Source organism: Gavialis gangeticus, unplaced genomic scaffold, assembly GCF_001723915.1.
Source record: "Gavialis gangeticus isolate Ggan-Ray unplaced genomic scaffold, GavGan_comp1, whole genome shotgun sequence".
Taxonomy (NCBI): Eukaryota; Metazoa; Chordata; order Crocodylia; family Gavialidae; genus Gavialis; species Gavialis gangeticus.
The window spans coordinates 48143378-48156260 of record NW_017729004.1 but is presented as its reverse complement, the minus strand read 5'-3'; the positions used below and the strand labels follow the sequence as shown (position 1 = coordinate 48156260).

General features: G+C 39.6%; 1 protein-coding gene across 1 annotated transcript in view; it reads right to left on the bottom strand.

Moving 5' to 3' along the window:
- CUBN (cubilin) overlaps positions 1 to 12883 on the bottom strand; it is a 321538-nt gene that overhangs the window by 269546 nt on the left and 39109 nt on the right. The window contains exons 12-18 of the mRNA XM_019508344.1: positions 12038 to 12224; positions 9519 to 9637; positions 7946 to 8180; positions 6304 to 6485; positions 4091 to 4253; positions 3685 to 3875; positions 317 to 473 (exon numbers count right to left, since the gene is read on the bottom strand). Coding sequence (XP_019363889.1) covers positions 317 to 473; positions 3685 to 3875; positions 4091 to 4253; positions 6304 to 6485; positions 7946 to 8180; positions 9519 to 9637; positions 12038 to 12224 — 1234 coding nt within the window. The remainder of the gene's footprint in view (positions 1 to 316; positions 474 to 3684; positions 3876 to 4090; positions 4254 to 6303; positions 6486 to 7945; positions 8181 to 9518; positions 9638 to 12037; positions 12225 to 12883) is intronic.

Below are 12883 nucleotides of genomic sequence, written 5' to 3'. Positions count from 1 at the left end.
GCTAGTGGTAAAGTGTTTATCTTGGCAAGGAGGATTAGAGGCTGTTGCATGCATTTTGACATATGTCAAGAGTGCCTAGAGCCCTCTTTTTAGCATTTCTAGAAATCCTAATAAACAAAGTTATTGACCCCCCTTTTCATTTCCTTTATCTGGTTGGCAGCATAGTATTTTTGCATGTCAGGGATGCAGGACAAAATACAAATCAGAAAGCTGTGTGATCACTTCTAAAGAATGTGAAGCAAAGAAAGAACTTAATAGTACAGAAGTGCTTGAAGGTTCCTGATCTAGTGAGTCAGTTCAGTGTTCAACTTCTTACCAACTTCATAAACTGCCCTGAAGCTGGCCCTTTGCACTGAAGCATCTGACTTGAACTTGATCCAGAGACTGTTGCTAGCAGAAGTGATTGGGGAAGGAAAAGTGCTGCCACAGAATTTGTTAATGAGAGGAGACATCTCATTGTCACCATCTCGAACCTAATTAGGAAAAACAAGAAAAAATAATTAACTCAGATCACAAAACTGTAACTGGATATGTTTACATATAAAAAAATCATAATTTGATTTAAACACTGTATAGAATGTTGTTCATTTTAGGATGCAGGTGCAGTAATAAGAAGTACTGCAAGAAAATCCCAAAAATCTCAATGAGGCACATGATCTTGTCAGATTTTAGACCACAGCGAACAAGGTCACTTTTCACAGAGGAGACTTCTAAGGAAACTAGAACAGTATTGTTGATCCAGTAGGCAGGACTTTTTCTCCCCGAACCAAAAACTGGCACAAGCAGAACTTGTGCTGCCCAAAGTGCCATTCTTAGGATGAGGAGGAAGGGCAAGGTCTTGGTTATTACATATTCCTTTGACACTTAATTCCTATCCAACAATGGAAGACTTGGGATTCTCTTCATGTCTCTGCAGACATGGCCTTCTCTCATTAAAATATCATCCTTGCTCTGTATGTGCAGTTTCTGTAGACTTAAGTGGAAATCTCCCCAAGGATGCTAACATCATGAACAGAGACAATTAATGAGGGATGCAGTTCTAAGTTATAATGCCAGTGAAAGGAAAGTTACAGTAACACTTCCAACATGTTCTAATTACAGTGAGGGTGCTCCAGAATGCATCAGGAATCAGGTTTCTGCTTTTATTCTCTACATTATATTAGGCTGTGAATGTGTTAATCAACTTGCAGATCAAGGGAGAAATTTACTTCACTGATTTTTCCATCACTTGGCAGCAGGCTATGAAGACTGAGATGCTGGTGAAAACAAGAGGACACATTCTCAGTAGCACCACTGGCTCTCTGGTCTAGCTGGGACAGCTGTATGTGGCACACCGTTGCAATCACTCAGCAGGAACTATGGGTGCAGACAGAAGTGCAGGTCCCTGCTGTAACTGAGACAGCTTTGTAGGAAGTGTTCTGAGTTACAAGGATACCCCCGACCAAACAGATGTTCACTGTTGGTTCCAGCGGGGAGGGGAATCTAGCTGCTGGCTGTGAGCCTCCAACCAGTTTGTCTTGGGCAACGGCCCCTCCCATCTCCCAGCCTGTCCCTGTTTCAGAAAGGGGGGGGGGGAGGGAGGAAAGGGAGCTCCCAGCCAGGGCTGGAGGGTGGGGTGGGTGAATTTGAGCCACCCCACCTTGGGAGGGCTCCAATACACCTGCCTCACTCTCCAGTGGGGGCTGAAAAAAACCTCAGGTTGAACTCCCTCTCCACCCTTTCCCCCCTCCCATTCTGAAAACAGCTGGAGGCTGGGAGGCAGACACAAGGTACAATGCTCTGTTTTGAAACAATGCTCTGTTCTGATATGTCTTCATCTGACCCCTCACTGAGAGAAGGTTCAGATTTTCACCTAACTGGACATTTTTGAAGCAGTCTGCAGCCATGCTCTTGTGTTTGGTCATGGCTGTAGACTGCTTTCAGTGGCCAGATCAGGCAAAAATTGTTACTTCTATCTGTACCCTATGTCAGCAGCTGGGTCTGACCAGGCTATGGCTGCACAATTATCATCTCTCTTTCCTGCCCAACCCTGGTATCAAGGGCCATAAAGGGACTAAAGCTGGCATAAGGCTCTACCATTGTGCTATATATGGCTAGCTAGAAAAGAATAAGGTACAGCTGAGATTTGGTGGTCTCCAGCTGTTTGAATAGCTTTCCAGAATCTGGTAGCAATGGCAGCATCCCTAGACATTCATTTAAGCCAGTGGAGTACTTCAGATTTACACTGGTGTAACTAAGATCAGAGTCTGGCCCACAAGATCTGCAGTTAGGTAAGAAAATGATCACAACTAGAGTCCAAGTGAATTTATACGTTCTCTTCACCTGATTTGCCCCAGCCCACTAAAAACACTGATTAGTATGCAGAGTCCAATGAAAATTCAGTCAGCAGCAGCAGGGATAACAAAGCACTTTACTCTGCACTTGAAATAATGTGTCACATTGCAGCTTAGAGGGGTGCTGATGAGAAGGAACTGGCATTGCCAACATGTTATCTCTGACTTGGTTGTGCCATGTCACAGTCTTTTTAACTGCAAAGGGCTTTTGTGTCTCATTTCTTGCTGCTGTACTGGACTCCCCATGGATTCAGTCTGATGTTTCCTGAACCAGAGACTAAATATCCTCCAGAGCAAATGTTATGAGCTGTTTCTGGATACCAAAGTAACTATGCACATTTCCTGTTATTAACAGTGGACAGGAGCATTCTGTTTCTCTTCAAAGTGAGAAAATAGTTGTCAAAAACAGATTTTAAAGTAACCATTTAACAGTTCAAAGCCATCTCTCCAGTTTAAACCTTATGAGAATTTTTTAGAGCCTGCAAGCTGATTGATGGGTGTATGAAGCCAAACAACACTTGAGAAAAAGCACATATGTTTAATCAAACTGCTTCCAGGGTCAAAAAATCCAGTCCTGTTTCCTCTGCTGTGGACTTAATGGATCTAAAGTAGTTCATGGGAGAGGGCTGGAGTGAGGAGGATAAGAAGAGTACAGTAAAACTGAACTGCCTGGGATTGATCAGCAAACAAGGTAAATGCCTAGCTGAATTAATACCAACTGATTGTATTCAACAAAAATTGTTTTGTTACTCTGGCTCTTGCAAGTTCCGCTGCTGTCCTGCCAGCAATTAGGCAAAAGAACTACCAAGCCAGGCAAACAAAAGCTGTCTGTTTTCGTTACAGAGATTTCCCTCTAGTTTTAGAAATTAATTATACTTCATTCCAACAAAAGTCTCCAAATTCAAAGAGGAGGAAAGGGAACTACGTTAATGCAATAACACATCTTTTAATGATATCACTGTAGAAACAAATTAACTCAGCTCAGCTTATAGGGACCTGTCCCCAGTTTGGTCAAAGAAGATTTTTTTTTTAAATGTATCAAGCAAGAGGTGAGCCCAGCACATTTGAAGCAGGGGCATTTCTACCTCTGGTATTACTTATGCTTATCTTGTGTTCAGTGCACTTTAACATATAGAGTTGACCAAGTGTCAGCTTAATCCTAGCTGGTTATTCATACTTGCTCACCTTTGACTCCTGCTGATTGTATATTACCTGGATTTTATCCCCTGTGGCTTTTGAACCATAATAAAATGGGATATCTACTCTCTTACCTCCTAGGCTGAGAGTTTGCTCTACAATTTTATGCCTACAATTAATCAACATTTCAGAACAGTTGCATAATAAAAGTCACCTCAATGTAATTCCAAGAACAGCTGTTGTGACTCTGAACTTCCATGTGTGTGAAGTTGAGGTATATTTTTTCATTCTCTGGTTGTCTAATAATATAGATACATTGCCTGTTGTTAATATAAGGATTAGGCCAGAAGGGGGACATGATAACCCCCACACTATCAGTGTAATTTCCTCCACAGTTGGGATCTGCTGTAAGAAAAAGAAAAATTAATATGAGATGCCAGAAGTATCATGGGGCACAATATTTAGCCCTTACCGTTGGCTACATAGCAAACTAAAGATATCAAACAATTAAACTACCTCTGCCCTCAAAAAATGTAACATGTCCCCACACTATCCTAATCGCTGTTTGTGGACACAGCAACTCTGGAATGTCATATTTACACGTGACCATTTTTACTTACAAGGTGATGTGGTATAGATGATGTGGAAGCCTGTGTCACTGACTGCTCCATCAGAATGAAAGTGAAGCCATGCAGATGGACCACTGGTCTGGAGTGGGGGTGGAGAACGAGTGCTACAGTATTTACCGAGGATGGGATCTTGTGGAAGGAGGCCATCTCGAATCTAAACAAAAGAGTGATCCTCTGCTCAGAGTTGTCAGCTATATACCAGTACTAGGCAATATGGATATTCCAAAAGATATCTTAGAAAAGGAGGTCATGTACAGTCTTGTTAGTGTGTGAAAGGTTATGAATGGAGGGGAAAGCTGGTAACATATTCCCACCATATTTGGAAGGAGTATGGGGCAATGCCTAGTAGATTTAAGTGCAACCAGGACATAAACAACAGTGGAATTATTAATGGGGTGCCTAAAAGAGGAAGAACATTTTGTAACATCCACCTTGCAAAGTTTTCCCAGAATCATCCTTTCCTGGGACAACAGTTTTGGGGACAGACAAATTTTGGAGGCTACCCCATCACTGAACCTAGAAAGTTTAAGGATTCACAAAGAAGTGATACAACTTCCCTGAGGAGACACCATTTGCAGCTGCACCACCATTTTCCTTCCTTCCTTGCCTTCCCCTCACCATATTTACAAGAGAAGCTGTAGTAGAGCTCCACCAGCAATGACACAGTAGCAACCATGGAGGAAATGTTGTGGGAGAAGATACTAGACTCTGGCTATATTAATTCTTGCCCTGTTTCTGGAGTTGTGCAGCTATCTTCTTCACCTTACTCAAGCCAGATTGTAAAATGAGAGCCAAGCCCTTTCATTATTAATATAAACAGCAACATAGAGACGCAACCAGGTCCCAACTGTACAGGAGGGGCAGTGGTTTCTGGCTACCACAATGATCACAATTGCTATTGCACAGTTGCCATAGGCAGCCACTTTTTATCCGCCCTCCCAAGTCAGCACCCAGAATAATGCAAAGGCACCCAGTGGACTGCTGGCACCACCCTTGCTGCAGTACTAAATGTAAACATACAGCTAAATAACAAGAATAAAAATATGTGTTTGATTATTACTGCTAAGAAACTACACGTTTAGAAATACTGAGCTATTATATTTTTAAGTAACCAATCATGTGACTGGCTAGGTTACTCAAAAGTCTGGTTTCTAAAGTCAAGTTTATCATTAAGAGGAGCTTCATTTGGATAATTAAAATAGAAATATCTTCTTTTATTAAGTATGTTTATAACACTATACATTTTAGATAGCCTCTACAAAATTGTAATGGGGAAGTTTTTTTTTTTTCTTCTTTTCTTCCCTGAATGACTGATACCATTTGTGGTTATAATTGTTTCCAGTAAAATACAGTTGCATGGGAAGCTTTCTAGGGACAAGTAGAAGGAATCATTCTAAGTATGGTGACTTGTACTGCTAGAAATTTCCAAAAGGCCATATTTCCTTTTCTTCCAAAAGGCATACACATTCTCTCAGCACCTAAATTCTTCAGCATTTTTACTAATGGTAAGTGCTCATTGAAAACCCTTCCTTTTCACACTTTGGAAACAGAGGGAGTTTGCACTTTGGGAAGGTGAGAGAGGGTGGCCTGTGGTTTAACTTTGTCAGCATTATTTTTCTGTGGGCACATCTACACGAGACGCTACGATGCAGTAGCAACGAGCTACTGCGCCATAGCTCATTGCTACCTTTCAGTAGCATTGCCAGGCACTAACCGTGTGGCAACACTACTGCGCAGCAGTAACGAGCTACTGTGCAATAGCTCATTGCTACTAAGTAGTAGTGTCAGGCAAAAACCATGCAGTGATGGTACTGCATAGTAATGCTGGTTACTGCGCAGTCATTTAGTACTTGCTTATGCAGTAACAACTGCACAGTCGGCCGCACGTGTAGACACAGCCAGTGTGTCACAGAATAGTGTTTTTCAAACTGTTCTCTGGAACCCTGCAGTTCTGCGATAGGTCATCACGGGTTTTGCAAAGAAGTCGGGCGGTTAGGGAGGAACAAGTGGGGAGGCAGCGTGCTGTCACTGCTACCTGGCTCTGCATCAGTCTTCAGGATAGGGGTATGGGTTCCGTGGCAGAGGTGATATAAAAGGGTCCAGTGACTTTAGGAAATTGGATAACTGCTGTCACAGAATGTTGAAAGCTTTTTTGCAATAGTACTGGCATCACATTTTTGTCATTACTACTACTGAGATTTTACCTCCAGATAGTCTTGGCTGCAATTATCATGATGTTCAAGACTTAGTGTGCCAAAGGCAAATGTGATGAGAAGACCAGGATTGGTTGAGATGCTCCAATAACAATCTCTATTAGGAGGGTAGTTACCAGGATATCCTGGCGTATATATTGAACCGTAAATACTTGTAAGTTCACCACCACATTCTAAGCAGAAAAAAAATACATAATTATTTTACCCTTTCATCCAACTTTCAGGGTTTACATAATTAAACTGTTCTGCTGCTGGAGATTTACTGGACTTTTAGCCCCCCTCCCCCTGCCAATACATCAAAGAGAAGAATGTGTTTGTTTCTTTTAGATTTACCTTTCAATAAATCTATAAATAATAAAAGCAGAACCCAAATATTTTCTAAGCTGCACAGAATTAATTCCATAAATAAATGGACCCTCTCAGTAACTGAATAGAACTACTGTTGGTTTAGAGCAGGACTGAATATCTTCTGACCCTCCTTTGTGCCTGTGAAACCTGGACCATTTACCAGTCCTCCCAAGAAACCAAACCAATTCCACTTGTGCTGCCTGCAAAAGATACTAAAGATCAAGTGGCAGGCAAGATTCCAGACACCAAGGTGCTCGGAAGATCAACTTTCCCCAGTATTCACACCCTGCTGAACCTGGCACAGCTACGATGGGCTGGCCACCTCTCAAGAATGCCTGACACTCGCCTGCCAAAGAGAGTCTTCTATGGCAAATTGTCAAACAGAGTAGGCTTTCGCGGTGCACCAAAGAAACGGTACAAGGACACCCTAACAAAGTCCCTAGAGATTTTGGCATCAAGCGAAAGTGATAGAAGTAAATCGCTTGTGAACATCCATCCTGGAGGCCCCAAATCCAAAACAGAGCATTGGCTTTTGAACAGCAATGCACAAGAAAAGCAATGAAGAAACACTCAGTCAGGAATTATTTTTTACTTTTTTTTACTATTTTAATGTGTATTTTACTATTTTTTCCCACCAAACTTTCTCTTCCCTTTCGTCAACGTCTTTTTCACTGCAGTTCCTCCTATGTGGCATTCAGACCTAATAACTTAGGAGTTCTAAACCCAAAGTGTCTAAATGTATTTGGAAGTAGACAACATAACTTTGTATCTTCTTCAGAAAATATACAGCCTGGTCGCTTGGAACAATCGTGAATCTACTGTCATCAGGAGTTAAGACATAAGAGACAGAGCACAAAACCAAAAGCAGATCATGACAAGTTGGTTGTATTTTGGTATACATTCTTATGCTGAAGGCATCGTTTTACCTTTTTTACTTTAGTCCTCTGCAGACTGACAATGACAGAAAAAAAAATTTACCTGGTACCTGCTCAAGGTACCAGATATTTGCAGGAGATGAGGGAATCCATAGGCATAGGATGCTAGTAAACTTTTGGGGATCTTTCACAGGCAAAGCAAAACAGGCTTAAAGACTAAAATGAAATTCTAGCAATGTATTATTAAAAATTTGATTCTGAGTATCTAAAAATAATGCAACAGCCAATGTTTCTTCTTCCTTATTTGTCAGTCAAAACTGTCCCTCAGTTATTGAGATTTATTAATAAAGTCAAATAAATTGGTTTTTTTCCCCCTTTTTGCTAAATACCTGATAGCTCTTAAAACTTACCGGGTTCTCGAGACTCCCATTTCACTGTAAATCCCCCTGCATTCCCAGTGTGGTCAGAACGGAACCAGAAATACAAAGAATTGTGGCTACTAAAAAGCTCAGTAGGGTGAGATGAGCCACAGTATTTTCCTAGCATGTGCGCAGAGGCTGAGTCCCCATCATGAATTTGAAGGAAGTCACCATTACAGTCGTTGCTAGCTTCCAGTTGGAAGAATAGGAAAGTAATACGCAGGATCTAACAAGAAGCAGGAGAAATCAGATCATTTTATTTTTACACCAGTGGCCTGAAATATAAACAAGAATGATTATATACTGTTTATACAATAACCCTAGACAGAGCAGATGCACCTGTCCATACAACTGTGTAAGTCTGTGAGGCAAGCTCTGGAGCCATTATGTAATTTCCTGAAAAAATCCAGGACAGAGGAAGGCATTAGATGATCTTGAGGCTTAAAAGAAAGGAGAGGAGATAAAGAGAAATCCAGACAGAAAGAAAAGTTGTCTGAAGTGGACTTAACTCTGGATGTCTTTAGTCTTATAAATAAATATTTATTCAGGACCTCTCACTATAGGATCCTCAGAGCTAAACTTGATAGCATAATGTTAAAAACTTGAAATACAGGATGACCTAAAATATTTCATTACTGATTCACCATGATATTTTACAAACTAGCATCTACCCATCCTTTTTATCTTTCTTTGAGTTAGAAAATGTGGATTTATTGTAGACATAAATTCTGATTTCTAGGGACCTACTCTGGGAAAATAACAGCATACAGAACTTTACCTAGGTCTTGATCCTCAGCTGTGAAGCTCCATTGAAATCAATAGGATGGAAACTGAGGATGGGGCATACACTGTCGTATAATCAATTAATTTTAGCAAATTAATTTTTTGAAACTGTCAGAATTAAAGAAAATAAAGTTCACTCCCCTGGCAAGAATTCTGGTTTGCAAAGAGGCAATTAAATATTTTGCATTTTGTAAGGTACATTTAGAAACTCAGAGCCAAAATTATCAAAATCTCCATGTAGCTATAACACTTAATGATTAATACTTTAAAAACCTAATATATTTGTACATCAGTTCCTTTTACACTCAGTTAGTTTTTTCTTAAAGCCACAGATCCTGGAGTCAAGTCATTATATTTGAATCTTGGCTTTTATTTTTTGTAAGAAAAATGTCTAACCCTCACGGAAACAAAGAAAAGCTTGAGAATGTGACCAAAGTGTGTTCAGAAATCTGATGGTAAATAAAAAATCCCAAATGTGTTCTTTTTGTTTCAAACCATATCATTCTGAGGGAGTTAACTCCTGATATTTGAGTACCTGGAAACAGCAATACTGAATAATTACTGGTTGCAGGAGAGAACACATTGAATGTGAAATACTTTCAGTTTTTTATTACTTATTCTGATGTTTGAATTAATACTTCCCTTGAACTGAAATTCACTCTCTGAAACCATTTTTCCTGACTCCAGTAACTCTTCCTGGATAGGGTTATGAGTGTGCTGATGAATGGGTAGTTAGTCATTCCAGCAGATAATGATTTATTTTAGGTAAACTCTCAATTACCTTGTTGGGGTTAATTCGGATAACCCAAGCACAACTGACCCGGTTATCATATCGCTGACTGCTTGGACTGTTAGGGTAGCTGAATGTCCCACTGGAACCTGAGAGGTATCCTCCACACACTGGAGAAAAAACAGCGAAACAGATTAAATACAGCTTTTCCAATGTGGACATAAATAAAGTGAAACCCTTTAGCTTAACAGATGGTATGCTCAATATATAAAACAAAAATGAAAAATAGTATAAGAAGAATGGGATTTGTTGAGAGCGGAGTGACCTTAGGTTATCTTAGAGAGAATTATTTTGGAGGGAAATAAGAAAATGTCTACAACAAAATGTCCATTTTTCAAAAAGATTTTGATTTTCTATCAGGAATGATGAAGTGTCCCTCCTCAGACCTGATGAAGAATGTCTTGCATTTGAAAGCTTGTCTAACTTCATTTCAACCATAAAGCTGGTCCAATAAAAGATATCACTCCCAAAAAATCCTTGCCTTTTGTGTAATGCCGGGACCATCAGGGCTACAGCATTAACCTAACACTACCATTTGGACTGAAACATTTTGGTTTGCCTGCTTCAGTTTAACATTAAACCACCTGTGCTTGTGGTGGTCTCCTGACTCATGGGAATGGTAAATTCAGGTGCTTCATATCTGCATTCTCCTTCTTGGCGAGACTACATCTCGCATGATATTTTCCAATCTCTCCTCTAACTAAGCTGTATACCAGATCATAGGAATTGCAGGCCAGGATCCCAGTCTATAAAGTAAAAACTGGAACACGAGACACCCAAAACACAAATCCCATGAAATTTCATGGCACTACTAGGCAGATTCAGTTTAATATCCAACTGCTTTAAAATATAATATTCTCATTTCAGTTTCCTAAACTGAAGAAGCTTTTTGATTCAGGGCATGACAAACTGTTTTAAAGCTGATTATAACTGTCCATACAAAATACTCCATTATTTTCAAATTTAAAATGTTCATTACTTTTCATCCATAAAAAAGTGATGTTTTGACTTTGGGTCCTGATTGGCAACTACCAAATATTGAAATATTCTCTGGCTCTGTTATGAACTCTTGTTTTCAAATGGGAATTAGTAATAAAAATAATAAAGAGAAAAAACTAATTAAGAATAAAATATAACAAGATATAGCTCTAAATAGAACAGTGACTCTTTAAAAGGGTTACATTCTATGTGCCATATACAGTTCTAATTAATGTTCTGCTTTCTGCACAGCAGTTTACAATATGTGTGAAACTGCAGAGCAAGAAAAACTTTGACAGACTGATTCTACTGGGGCACTCACTGGCATGTCACACTGACATTCCTTAATGAAAATAAAGGGGAAAAAAGTGTGCAACTGCAAAAGCAGCGCTAAGACAGGTCCTTGAAATCACCCTATAAGCTTAAAGCCCCTTGACTCTTTGGCTTACATTTCCTTTAACTAATTTTTCACTTTACAAATTTCTTTCAAGCTTTTGTTGTCAGCAGAAAATTTTAGGACTTCATTTCTCTCTACTAATCTCCGTAGACTGCGGTGATGCTACATTCTTGGCTGAGGACATACTTGGTCAGCTGCTGTTTTACAATGACCTGTTTCAAAGATTCTAGCACACTGTTATTCTTCTGGTTTTTAAGCCAATGTCTTCTTCCATCACTCAATTATAGGTCGCTATGGTTCAGAATTAGAGAGCCAGTTCATTAAGCCTTGCTGTAGAATTCAGGTTTCTACCAAGTACCACACTGTAATTAGTCAGCCAGAGGATGATAAGGTGTGCTGTCACTTAGAACTTCTATTTCTCAAATGAAACATTAAATGGAAGTTTCTGTTGTCACAAGCTGCTATATCAACTAAATATTAAGGATCCTATGACACTGCTTGAAAAGAGAAGTTAATAGTCCTAAATTTCATGGACATCACTATCTCCATTTTACACATTCCGTCTCTCTCACCATTCAAAGAAGCCTAAGAGTTCGTTGTATTAGCCTGAGGCATACCACCAGTGCACTCATAAAATCTAATTCATTTTTACAGCTTTTTAAGACAACCAAAACATGGAAGCCACTGTATAAATCAGATGCAAACCTTATTCTGTTCTCATGTAATTTCTATACTCAATTGCAAATCCTCCTTCCCACCTGGACATGGCAAGATTTGGACCTTAGGATTTTGCACTTAGAAGACCACTTATCTAATTTTAGGATTTCAAGGAACTGGTTAAAACTGGTAGGCCTAAAACTTGACCAATGTGTTATGCTCTTGCTGACAAACACATAGATCTAGAACATTTTAGCATTGTTGACCAAATCCAAGGATTCACTGAGGCCGGTGGAAAAATTCTGAGCCTTCAAAAACCTTTGGGTCAGGACAGCCATCAATTTATAAAAGTTTTTCATTATAACTTCACCTCTAATCCAACCACCTTTTTTGGCTACCTGATGTTCACAGACTGATAATGTAGACAGGCAGATTCTGGTAGCATGACTTCTCTCAGACACCATGCTTTTCATCTTACCCTGCCGAGGAATCTGACATTGAGGTCCAGTCCAAGTATTTGTGCATTCACAGGAGTAACCATTAATTCCATCAGTGCAGCTCCCACCATTCTGACAAGGGTTGCTACTACATTCATTTATGTTTTCTGTACAATTAGTGCCTGTCCATCCCAGATCACACAGACAGAAATATCCAGAGAGTGTAGCCTGTAGGCATAAACCAAATGAAAAGAAACACAGTGAACTGTGAGCCAACTGAAGTAATTGATGTAGTTAATAAAATTACTTATATTTGCATTTGTTTTCAGTAAGCAGTGCCAATGCAGAAAAATAAACACAGCACTGAGTCTTGACGGTAATTTATGGATTCTTAAAAAAAGCCCTTAATAGGATTATGTTGGTCCTTCTGTTGTCTATTAAATTAAAGTTTTGTAGGGGCCTTTCAACTAACTTGAAAAAGACCAAATCAGTCTTCCTTAAGTCATCCAGGAAACAGTTTGCTGAAATTGTCACCCTAGAAACAAGCAAATCAGGTTATCTAAACCCTACAAGTGAGCCAGGATAACCACAGTTTATAGGTCATTTGGCTCAAGCCTTGTCTCTCTGAAGTCTGAATATTTTAGAGAGGTTATGAGTAGGATTTAACTACTGCAGATAATCCCTATCACTAAGTCAAAGGAACACAGGAATCTTACAGTGGTCCACCTTGGACTAATATGCTGTATCTAAAAGAGACCACTAGAGGTTTCTTCAGAGGAAGGTACAAAACACTAGAAAAATGGAATAACATGACCACAGGGAAAGTTTCTTTCTGAGACCTGAAGAAAAATATTGTGATACTTAAAACTTGTCTAAGTCTATTCCAA